The sequence below is a fragment of the Genypterus blacodes genome, unplaced genomic scaffold, assembly GCF_046128005.1.
Source record: "Genypterus blacodes isolate CSIRO-AG114 ecotype Tasmania unplaced genomic scaffold, CSIRO-AGI_Gbla_v1 ptg000052l_1, whole genome shotgun sequence".
Lineage (NCBI taxonomy): Eukaryota > Metazoa > Chordata > Actinopteri > Ophidiiformes > Ophidiidae > Genypterus > Genypterus blacodes.
The window spans coordinates 654,670-666,839 of record NW_027466864.1 but is presented as its reverse complement, the minus strand read 5'-3'; the positions used below and the strand labels follow the sequence as shown (position 1 = coordinate 666,839).

General features: G+C 44.2%; 2 protein-coding genes across 2 annotated transcripts; both read right to left on the bottom strand.

Annotated features, from left to right (window-relative positions):
* Positions 1-4,484: 4,484 nt before the first annotated feature.
* LOC143000916 (protein LRATD2-like) lies at positions 4,485-6,814 on the bottom strand. Its single transcript, XM_076150398.1, has 2 exons — positions 6,628-6,814; positions 4,485-6,302 (listed from the first exon to the last, which is right to left on the bottom strand). Exon 2 carries the CDS (start codon positions 6,079-6,081, stop codon positions 5,242-5,244), a length of 840 nt encoding a protein of 279 aa, XP_076006513.1. The 5' UTR covers positions 6,082-6,302; positions 6,628-6,814; the 3' UTR covers positions 4,485-5,241.
* A 2,557-nt stretch (positions 6,815-9,371) lies between these two features.
* nsmce2 (NSE2 SUMO ligase component of SMC5/6 complex) lies at positions 9,372-12,108 on the bottom strand. Its single transcript, XM_076150397.1, has 6 exons — positions 11,732-12,108; positions 11,447-11,559; positions 11,199-11,352; positions 10,563-10,654; positions 10,296-10,402; positions 9,372-9,625 (listed from the first exon to the last, which is right to left on the bottom strand). Exons 1-6 carry the CDS (start codon positions 11,844-11,846, stop codon positions 9,511-9,513), a joined length of 696 nt encoding a protein of 231 aa, XP_076006512.1. The 5' UTR covers positions 11,847-12,108; the 3' UTR covers positions 9,372-9,510.
* Positions 12,109-12,170: the final 62 nt, after the last annotated feature.

Genomic DNA, 12,170 nt, shown 5'->3' with positions numbered 1-12,170 from the left:
TTACGTATATGTGTGTTTGGATCCCCGGAGACACATGGTGTTGATCGGTGAAGAAAAGGTACAGATAACACAGCCAACATGTCAGGACATATTATAAGAATATTATGTTTAAGTAGCACTGTATTTAAGTTTAATCACCTGTTTGAAAGCGGCCACTTCCCTCCCCCACATGAACCCTTGCACCCTTGTGTTCAAACAGTGAGGCTGCAGGACTCTGTGATTCAGGATAAAAGGGGAAGAAATGAAGAATAGAGTGAAAGCAAGGAAGCAACTGAGCAAGGAAGGAAGGCGAGGAAGTCCATTAAGTCCCGACTTAATGGATTGGCTGCTATATCGAAGAGTTACAGAGAAACGCAGCTCCCCCCCCCCCCCCCCCCCCCCACCCCCCCCCCCCCCACCCCCCTGACAATTACCCAAACGGAGCACAGGAGCAGCAACATGGAATGAAAATTAAAGAAGAATATTGATAAGCGCTAATTTGATTTCCTGGGATCAGTGGTGGATCATTTGAAAAGACTGAGACTGAATTAATTGTGGGAAAAGAGGCTGTCAGGGGGGTTTAAGACTATACATGACAGATGAACTATACAGAGTCAAACCTGCCACTCTTCCAAAACTCTGTGACTCTTTGGATGGTTAAAATTTTTATAAGGTCTATCTACTGTCTAAACTCGTGACATTTAAGGTTCTCCCTATCTGCTCCATTCCGTTTGAAGAAGTCTGAGGCGAGCAGAATGTGTGAGGACAAGAGAAAAGAGGAGACAGCCAGGGTGAAATGGAGAGGAGGAGAGAAACATAGACGGCACGCCATCTCCTCTTTATGTAACATTTTCCCCCCGACACGGCCCGCCGCTATGTAATTTGTAAAAATTGGACTCGAGTAAATGTGTAGATTTGAGACGCTTTAAACTCTAGTGACCCAAACGCGACGACGTTAGAGAGCCTATCTGAAGATGTGAGACGACTCGGGATGAGATGAACGCTGATAGTGAAGTGACTCAGCCTGTCGTAAATAATTGACTTGACAAACAAGGGGGAGAGTTTTGCTTTGAGGCAACAATCCTCAGTCACATCACCGGGAGAATGAGGATTTAATAACAGAGTTGTTTATGTCTCCTGTTTCTTCTCTCTCAGGTCATATCTCATTCTTTCCTTCCTTTGATACGTTCAGTCATGCAACGCCATCGCCAAAGAAACAGGGTCAGTTTATTATAACGCTTTCCTTAGGCACTTTCTTCTTGTTGTTCTGGCTGACTGGACTCAAACTAGAACAGGGCCTGATTCCATTCTGAAGATCTGTCCTCTCCTCTCCTTCACGCCTTCTATTGTCTTAGAATTTCCGCAACCGGTATGGAGAAGGAATCTAAATATATTTTCGCAAAAAAAGCTGAACGCATCTCAGAATCGCTTACAAACACTAGCTGTCATGTCTGTCTGTGGAGAATCTTTGTGTCCTCACTCACTCAGCCTGTGACTGGTAACAAGGACGTCACTCTTCAAAAAATTTCCAAATTGAAAGTGAGGATGAGGAAACATTGTGCCGATTTCTTTGATATGATCATTTCTGAGCACAGCAATTCCCTGTTCTTGCCTTTAACAACAGCTTTACCTCCGCCGCCCCTCTGCACAGTCCTGCCATACCACATTTGTCAAGGAAAGCGAAAGAAAGCCACAAAGGAATGAAGGGAACATTGGCTGCCTGGTCGAATACAGCATGCAAAGTATATTCAGTTGTTTTGTGTGGTTGAAAAGTAGCAAGCAAAGCAACAAAATGGTGCAAAAACTAGGCTATGGGAGCAAAGTAAGGCTGTGAAAAGGGAGAGAAACCTCTGAAAGCAACAGAGAGCAGCGGCGGACTTTGCTATTGTGCTGCTAAAAAACACAAGCTGTCATCCGATGGCCCCGTCTGAATAACACAGTATGGTCAACACACACACACACTCCGGTCCAAGTCAAACAACCGCTTTTAACCCCGTGTATGCTGCTTATGCAAAACCCAAAAAAACAATGCGAGGAAAGTTCAGAGATTCACTGCGCGGCGGATCGATGACTAGTAATGAATGCAGAGGAGTTCATTTCAGAGTTACAAGGGTTTTTGGGCGTTCATTGTGCTCTCTCTAATTCACAGGAAATAGAACTGTCAACCCAAACACAAGCGTAAAGCTGATTCAGTGGGCAGTGGAAATGGGCTTGAACAGAACAGAACAGAACAGAACAGAACCCCACACAGCAGCAGCAGCACCGTCTGTCCCCTTGGTCTCGATGGCACAACTCCAATCTGCCACAATATGTCAAACCAGAGGGATTATGGATTAAAGACTAAAAGGACACAAAACAAAAGCAGCTAAAAACTCTGAATTTGTCTTATCTTCCCTATACACTCATTCATAAATCTCCGTCTTTGCCAAGTTAAATAACTCTGTCTCAAGTAAACCACCTTTAGCGTTTGAGACACGCTGTTTGACGGATGTGACAGTGAAAGTGACAACCTTGGGGTGGGGATGATGATGATGAAGAGGAAGATGAAATAGTCAAACGCAACAACCTAGATTTGTCAAAAATCCATCCAATGTTTGGCAGTGTGGTGTTTGTTCTAAGCTGAATAACAATCTTGCAACAGGCTTCGGGTCACATGTGCAATATGCTCCCTGCAAGCCTGTCAGATAGGATCTCCTCATGAGTGTGTGTGTGAGCGTGTGAGTGTGTGTGAGTGTGTGTGTAGGAAGAGGTTTGGAGATAATGACATTTTTTAAACACAGGGTGGGTTTGATTTGAGCTCTGGCATGTCCCCAACATCTATAGTGCTGCCAGATAGCCAGAAGGACATGGGCTCTTCTCCAGTCCTCTGAAGGAAATGTGACAGACTCACCGGCCAAAATGCTTACATGAAAGAGCCAACACGCCAAAATAAAAGCATTCCCTGGTTTCACACTTTGTCTGTCATACAATGGTGAGATTAAGCTTCACCAGGATCTTATTTTGAAGTGCATAACAGCAATGTCACGCCTCATATTGAGCATTTTCTCAATTTGGTTCAGGTCAACCAATGATGCAGAATCTCTGGACTGGATGTAATCTCCATAATTGTTCTTAATAAACTCTAATACGCTTTGAATTAAATCTCATTCAGCTCTTGTGTTCATCACATACTTCTCCCGAGGTTACATATACACAAAGACCACAACACACACAGGACACACACTCCTATCTCATGTTGTGTTTCTGCTGTGAGAAGAGACACACGTTACCATATACTGTACAGTTAGAACCACACAGGATGTTGTATTGGATTGCAGGTGTAGCCAATAAACTGCCATGTGACGCATGTACACAGAGATCACAGAGTGTGTGAGGAGTAAATCTAATTCAGTGTAATATGATGTGAGCATAATTCTATTTCAGCATTGCCACACGTGATGAAAATGTGAATTACAGTCACCACATGTGTGCTCGTGTTTAAAATGCTGCCTAGACTGAGATTGAGGTTAAAAAAAACAAAGAACTGAAAAAAAAAACATCACTAATTATCATAAATATGCATCACTTACTCATACACATGCACACAATTCATATTTCATTAATGTGTTAGGGCTACAGAGGATTGATGGAATGCAAATGTGTCCAGCAGCTTTTCCTGTTGGGTCCCACTGCTGATGATCCTGCTGCTTTGGGTCCAGTGGGACATTGACCTAGAGCAGAAATGACTCCAAGCATGCAAATATTACAAGAGAAGAAACAAAAACAGGCGAACTCACGACTAGTTAAGGGAATTGCAGACTTCCTGTAACAAACAGGAAATAAAGATGCTTCTCGGTTCAAAGATACCTCACAGCCTGCAGCGTCTACATGTGAATTGTGTGAAACTGTACCACGCGTCTTTACTGATCTTAGTCACACATCAGGTTCAACATCCTGTCAGACTTCTCATTTAGGCATCTAAGCACACTGTAGATTATCTCATTTCCTGAGACAACATTTCATACCATAAATAACTTCTATTCCTCATATTGGTGGAAATTAGCAGTCGAGGATAATATTGTTTGTCTGGGGACGATCAGCCCGTCACACACACGCATGTAACCCTGCACCTTTGCCCAAACTTTAATGAAAGCTGTAATTCCAGAGGGAGGAGAGAAAGCGGCACATGGCCTATGGCTCAGCTTTCAAACATGACTCATCTCTGGGTCCGTTTGAGGAGCAAACAAAGCAAAAATGTCCAACGTGTCTGCAATATAACTCCACAAAAAAACTGAGATGAGGTGCCACACTATGAAGCTTCTCTATTTAGATCAAACCAGCAGCATGTGATGATGATGATGATGATGATGATGATGATAGAGCTGCATTCAAGGTACGTTCTATATGTTAAGAGTGCAGAGTTTCCTTGTACTTTCTTAGAGTATAACCACTAAAACATCCATCTCAAAAGATTCAATTGTCAGTCTTCACTAGAAATTTAAAAAAAATAATACTTTGCTGGTCAAATATATATTTATTTCCATAATCCTTCATACAAACAACTTTTTTTCCAAAAAAATAAACTGTTGAAAACAAGTGAATCAATAAAAGTGCACAGTCATAGTTATGTGAACCACGTCCACAAAATGGTCCAGAGTGGGTAAAGCTGTGAGATGATTGGCTATAAAGCAATAGAGGGGAAATCCTTCAGGTTACATAGAATCATAAAAACAACAGTGATCTTCGTCTTCCTCTCTGTATTGGTCTCTGTCACCTGAGTAGTACAGGAGCAAGTATACTTTCAGCACCCCTCGTCAGGTAAAAGTACACCAGAGAGGTTTTTTGCTCCTCTGTGCAAAGATTCATAGGACTTACAGGTTTAATAACGGGCAGATTATTGTCTTTATCCTCAGAGGATTCATCTGCACCAGCACCTTCAGGGCAAATCCATCCACCAGGAGTCACGTCATCTTATTTATTTAAGAACAAAAAGGGAAGAAATCTGCCAGGATGGGAGATATTTACTTGTTTTTAAACGAAAATCATCTCATCCCAAGAACTGTTTTGACGCTTAAGTTCTGTCTTACCTCATGGTGATTCACATCCGGGGACTCCCGATTGTAATATGTTCTCTGTAGTAATTAGAGACCAATTGTTTTAATTCACTTTTGCTCACCCCTGCCCCCGTGGGGAAGCCTTTTTACTGATGTCGTGTCAAGCACAGTAACTTCACCCTGTTGCTCATCTACAGTACAGTACATATTGTTGTTGTTGTTCCCCCCATCAATCCCCCAAATGCTGCTCTTTCATTTCATGTGTTGCGTTCAGGTGATTGGCGAGCTCTTGCGTCACGGCATCTTTGCCAATCTGATCGTTCCTTCTCTTTTCCATGATCACGTCCTCCAGGCTCTGAAACTCCAGAACGTGACTCTTCTTCTCGCCGAAGTGCAACTTTAACCTGTACGGCTGTTTTCCAATCCGTATCTCGCCACCGATTTTAAACTCACGTTTGCCGAACCGGCACCAAGCGGCGAAACACTCAGAGTTTCTCCAGTAGAGATCTCTGTCCCTCGCGCCGACCTGATCCAGGGCGTTACGCAGGATCACCTCCGGCGGGAGCGCACGGTACCGGTACAGCCCGTTGACTATCCGGCCCCGTTTGCCCTGGCTGACATCGGTGAGAAAGTTGTTCTTGATCTCGGCCCGGTGCAAGTGAACCACCTGGAAGTCCCCGACGTAAACGGCCCAGTGCGGGTACTGACCGGTGGCGACGAACTCCAGCAGGTCTCCCGGTCTGCACTTGTTCAGGAGACTCTCCGCCGTGTGCGTAGCGCTCGCGCCCGGAGCTCCCCCGGTGTTCCGTTCAAACACGCACTCCTCCCGGTAGTAAATCGCGCACTCCATCTCGTCTCGGGGGTCGAACGGTTTGTCTTCGTGGTTAACCCGCTGGTCGTCCGGCGGAAAGTGGTCCATGTTGTCGTCTTGGTCATCGTCGTCGTCGTTGGAGAAAATATAAGAGACGCCGATACGCGGCCCGTCGTCGCCCGGGTCGAAGCCATTCGGGTCTGAGGTTGGCACCTCGGCGTAAGTTAAATGCGTCAGTTTCTCCACCTGGTTCCCCATAAAGGTGGAAGGCGGGTAAGAGGCGATGGCGACGAACACTTAAAACAGGATCCACCGGTTTACTAACGCTCTCGGGTCACCGGCGAGGAGGAGAAGAGGAAGGTCGAAGGCGCAGGAGTTGTGCGGCGTCTCTCAACTAAATCCAGAGGGGTGAAGACGGACACCAGTAATCCATGTCCGACATCAGATTATCCTTCAAACGCACACACAGTCATCCCAACCTGCACACAGGTACACAAAACAACAACTTAAACAGGGAGTTTGAGTTTAACACACATTTCAAGCCACATCCCCCAAGTAAGACTAGTTTGCATTCCCAACAGGTGTGACCGGGCGCACCTGTTGGCTCAGGTTTACTTGACAAGAAAGACGCGTTGCATAAAAGCAGCAATGTCTGTCAGTGAAGTAATTGAGCAATTGCTTTCGTGGTAATTACGGACAGACTTACACACGCACACTTTTGCTACACCGGTGCGCTCCGGTCCCTCTATGGCGTCACCGCGGCGGCGCTTCTATACATCATCCACGTTTAAACGTTACGCTCACCTGTAGGTTTGAACCGGAGCACCGGTGGGTCGAAGCGGCCGCGGGGCTGTGCAGACAGCTGGTCCGCCCTTCCTGCGCTCAGCCGCGGGGTTGTTTCCTCCGTGCAGACTCCCCCCCAGTCACTCACAGTGTGTGAACCACGGTGCTTCGTAGCAGCCAAACTCACCCAAGAACCAGCGAGGGAGGCGCTGTCATTTAAAGAGACAGGCACCCTTTTATAACCTCCCAGCACCCAACATGTGAAGCTCTACTGGCACAAGGCTCCTCCTTCAACTCCACCCAGGCATTTCCTTACTTATTTCCATTGCAAGATACTTTTTTTAATATAGGAAAGGTCAGACTCTAAGAGTCAGCGCTGTAACTTATTATAGAAAATCATAGTAAAATATTCCAGGTGAAACTCACAAAGCTTCACTTAGAATCTCACTCACTCACTCACTCACTCACTCACTCACTCACTCACTCACTCACTCACTCACTCACTCACTCACTCACTCACTCACTCACTCACTCACTCACACACTCACTCACTCACACACTCACTCACTCACTCACTCACACACTCACTCACTCACTCACACACACACACACACACACACACACACACACACACACACACACACACACACACACACACACACACACACACACACACACACACACACACACACACACACACACACACACACACAATGTTATAATGAGTCACAACAAGTGTAATAAAATATCAAAACAGAGTCACAGACAGACAGTGGCAAAAATCTCCAGTGCCAGAAAGAAAAGTAAAGAAAGCAAATAGAAAAATAGAAAGTGTTGCTATAAACACTTTGACAACTTTAAAAGCAGATTTAGGTGCAAAATAATGAGTGTATTGTATTTTGTTGTTGAGTACAGGGACTCATGATGTAACACAAGGATTAGGGTTATAAAGACCTGAAAAATACTAATTAAGAGCAAATGCGATTAAAATTGATTTTCTTCATTTTTCACATTCATTTCCCTGTTGAAATTGAGGTTATGTCACCAGCCAGACAAACTTATGGAACTAAATCCAGATAGATTTTACAGGCTAAAAGGTTTTATTTGTATTAGGCTTGGGGTGGGGAATATTATTCACCAGACGAATATTTTGCTCGCCAAAGCAGACGACGTGGTATGACCATGAACCCTCACTACACACTAGGTTCACAAACTAGAATCTCTACAGCCAATAGAAGCTCATGAGTCCAAGCTCACATGAAAAAGCATTGGAAAAGTCTTAAATAGTGATAATGCAACCTTCCTTCTTTCTCTCTCTATCTCTCCTCTTCCCCCTCTTTCTATATAAAAAATGATCTCCAAAATATCCTACAACTGTATGCGCAATGTCATGTACAATGTTTGCTTCAATAAAAACAAATTGCAAAAAAAAAAAGGAAAAGTCTTAAATAAGCTTGTGTTGTATTTTGGAAACAGCACTGGGACCAGAAACCTTTGTGTGAAGTCAAACTATTCAGATTACCTACCAAAAGCAGCAGAGGGAAAATCACAACACTTGGACAACAAACTAGGATTTCACGCTGTCAGTCTCTTCTGATCTGCCCAGAATTCCCCCACTCTGCTCTGGCACTGGCCCTGCAGGGGTGCTGTGCCATGTGGGAAAGACTCAAATCCAGATTTCCCATTTTGCGTAGCCAGACTACCATCCAATCCTCCACGGACAAAGGAGATGTCGAGGCTTACAGGTTTTCAGGCAGCCACTACACCTGCTTCCTGGAGCTTTTGTACAGATGAATGTGAATTACAGATCAAAGATAACTGCGGCTAAGGAGAAAGCAAACTGTGGCTGTGGCAAGTTGATTAGTGTGGTTGATGTATCTACAGTATTTGACTCATATTTACAGCACAGCTTCCCTCTGAGCTTAATGGACTGTGGCTGAATGCACATCAGAGTGAGCTTACATCAAATCAAATCAAATTATTGCTATGAGGTTCCTCTGACATCACCATGTTCAAGCTTATTTTGAAAGCGAGATTCTATTTGGCAAATGACAGAAATATGATTGAGAACAAATGAAGGAGTCAACATTGCCCAAACCATCTGTTGCTAGTTAATATCTTCATTACCAACATGCTCTTAGTGCTTCAGGAGGGGGGAAAAACACAATTAGATTTTTTAAAAGCCTGATGCAGGGTTATTAAAAGATTAGCTTTGCTGAGATTCATCTGAACACTGCCTTTGTTTGTTTCTCTGTGGAACAAAGACTTCACAGTGAGAGGGAGCAGAAAGGAAAGGAGGGATTTAATCACATAAGTGCATTTCACACATTTTTTTTTTGAAAGACAAAGGTTGTTTATACCTCATTCACAAAAGTGTGAAAATGATTTTGTAAAAATTTAGGATCCAAATGATGTCTAAAGGGATACTGGGTTTTCTTTTGAAAGGGAGGATTATACTTAGTGTTAATATTTTAACACTTGGCCATGTGATCGTTTTTAGGTGTGAAGGTACATGAAGCAAAGAAAGAAACTATACAACCAGCTTGGGATGTTTAGATGCCAGCGGTGGTGATACATGCAGAGAACAACATCAGTGCTCCACTGACAATTCTGGAGGATACTGGAGTGGGAGAGGATGTGATCTCCGCTGCTCTCTAGTGGTTTTACAAACTTACTGCATCTTCTAAACCAAAATATTTCAAACATCCATTCTTCATAGAGTGCAGTTGAGCAGTGAGTTTTCAGAGTTTCATTTTCAGCATTTGACACTTTTATTTAAAGATGTACTTGGTTAACTCTGAACGGGTTGTCAACCAATAAGAACTGTCTCAAATGGTGCAAAAATAGTTTTGTCTCTAAATATACAAATAATAAACAAACAAGGGCCGTATAAGATTCAAAGTACTACGTCTTGCTGTTGCTGTGCCTCTTTTGGCTCTGGATTTTCCTCCTCAGCATCTGGTCAAGAACCAGGTCTGTCTCCTTCACTTCTGAGTTGCCGCAGCCAACCACGGGACAGCTGGAGGACAGGGACAGGGACAGGGACAGGGACAGAGACAGAGACAGAGACAGAGACAGAGACGCAGGGAAAGTGAGGACATACAAATTCAGGCACACAGAAAGATATTAAAAATGTAACTATGCATTAAATCTGACATTTGATTGAACTTTCCAGAAGTCTATTTAGTTCTAATACACTGTTTACCCATTTATAACAGCACACACAGAAAGCCTTGATCCCCTTGATGCATTGGATGATGTGGTACCTCAAGGCTACTAACAGTATGAGGCACAGTAAAGTGTTTACAGGTACGACAGCATTTCGTCCCTGCTGCACCACTAATCAGAATCTAAAAGCCCCTGATGGATATTGCGGCTGTAATTGGATATGTGAGGTCCGTGCAGTGGCCAAGGTCAAGCCTCAGAACAATATAAAGGTTTTTCACCGATGACAACAACGCAGACAAGCAACCGGGGGGAGAGTCATCAGTTTTCCTCGAGGAGAAAGCCAGAGCTAATTCGATTCTGAGATCAAAGCGGCATAATAAAGAAAATGTGAATTAAAGACGGCGTGCTGGTTTGGTGCCAGCACAGCAGAGTTGTTTACTGCTAGAAACGTTAACCTCTCTGAAACGTCCTCTGAGAGAACTGTGTGTGTGTGTGTGTGTGTGTGTGTGTGTGTGCGTTACCAGCATTTCTTCTTCTGGCTCACTCTCTTTTTGATGAGGCACAGTATGGCTTCCCTGTCGTAGACGTGGTTACACTTCTTATTCTTCATCGGGTTCACCATGTCCACCTTGGATACGGAGACGTGCGCATCAAGACAGACGCAGGGAGACGAAAAATATAATGAAGAGACTTTTACACAGGGAATCAATAAACTAAGCTCTAATAAAAGAATGACGTGCAAGCCTGAAACTGGCAAACACACAGGAATAAGTTGGGAGTGCGCCCACCTGTGTGAGTGGGCAGGTGAAGTTGACTTGGCTCTGTGTGACAGCGATGTCCTCGTCCAGCTCCTCCATATTCTCCGCTGACACTTGGTTGGCTGAAAACACAAAACAACACTCACACAAACACATGGCGCGTGCTTCCAAAGTCCCAATCAAAATGACAAATTATCTGGAGCAGTGACAAGACGGTGGGAACATTTCCCAGCATGCAGGCACGGGCGCGGCTCAACGGCTTCTTTAGAGACTCAGAGCGACATGTGGAATGTACTTAAGAATTCTAAATATAGGTGTTTTAAAATGTTTAAACCGTGGAACAAATGGTGAAAATCCTTGATCCGCATAGACATCGATTGATTTTTGATAAACACAAGCTTCAAAAATACAGCGACAGGAACACAAGGCCACACTTCTGCTTTCACACAGAGGAAGTTACTGCGTATGAAATGATCTCGCAAACATCTCAGCTCACACAAGTCGTATCCTTAAATAGAAATTCTCACATCTTACACTGGCTGATTAAATGAGACCTTGATGCCCAACAGGACGAGAACACAGCTCATCACGTCATTCTCCACCTGCCTGCGTCTGTTAGGGGTACGGAACACGTATCCTTAGTCGAGCAGTGCACGAATCCCTCACCTTGACTGAGTGCGTTCACGACGCCGTCTTTGAAGGCCACGACCTTCTGGTGGCTCTGCAGGTCGGCGTCGGAGAGCATTGCCAGTCCTTCGTCAAACTGCTCCTTCACCCTGGCGGACATGTTGAACATGGCCTCTGGCGGCTGTGTGTTTACCTACAGACATAGAGTTGTGTTTAGTGTGTGTTTACAGTATATGTAGAGGGGGACATGTTGCAATCTCGTGATTACACTTTACCGGACTGCTCACCTCTGCAATGACTTGTTGCACAACATCAACAAAATAGTTGATCTCTCTGTCCAGCTTGGCACATTCTAGAATCATGGTCTCCATCTCCTTGACCCCAGAGTGGCCCTCTCCATCTGAAACACAACAGCAGCTCCGCACACTGTTATCACTCCATTTATAAGACCTAAAAATGCACAATTTAATGCAATTTAGCCAGTAAGTTAGGTAATATATGATTTTTGTTGTTGTTTTACTGTTATCAGGATCACACCCAAGACAGAAACAAACGGACTGAACTTCAATTACCCTGAGCTTCAGCCAGGTCCATCGCCACATCCGTCACTATGTCCATTCCGGTGCTGATGTCCGCCTGACAGGACTTCAGGCTGGACAAGGTGCCATGAACGGCGCTCAGAGACATTACAGCGGTTTGTTTGACGCTATCAAACCCCAGGAAACACTTTGGCTAACCTCGCGATAGCCGAGCGTGCTAACGTTAGCTTATGTGCTGCCTCTGTGTAGTTAACTGACGCGCTGCTGTGTGAAAGCGTAGCAGAAGTTATATTTTACTGTTAAGTTAGTTAACGTGAATAGATACTAAATTAAGAAACTAAATTAATCGAAAGCCAGTTCACCCGGGATAAACTTCAAACTCAGAAACATCAGAACACATCAGAAGACATTTCCTGTTATTGATTTTTCAAAGTAAAAGCCTATTTATTTCCCGGCGCATATAATCAACAAC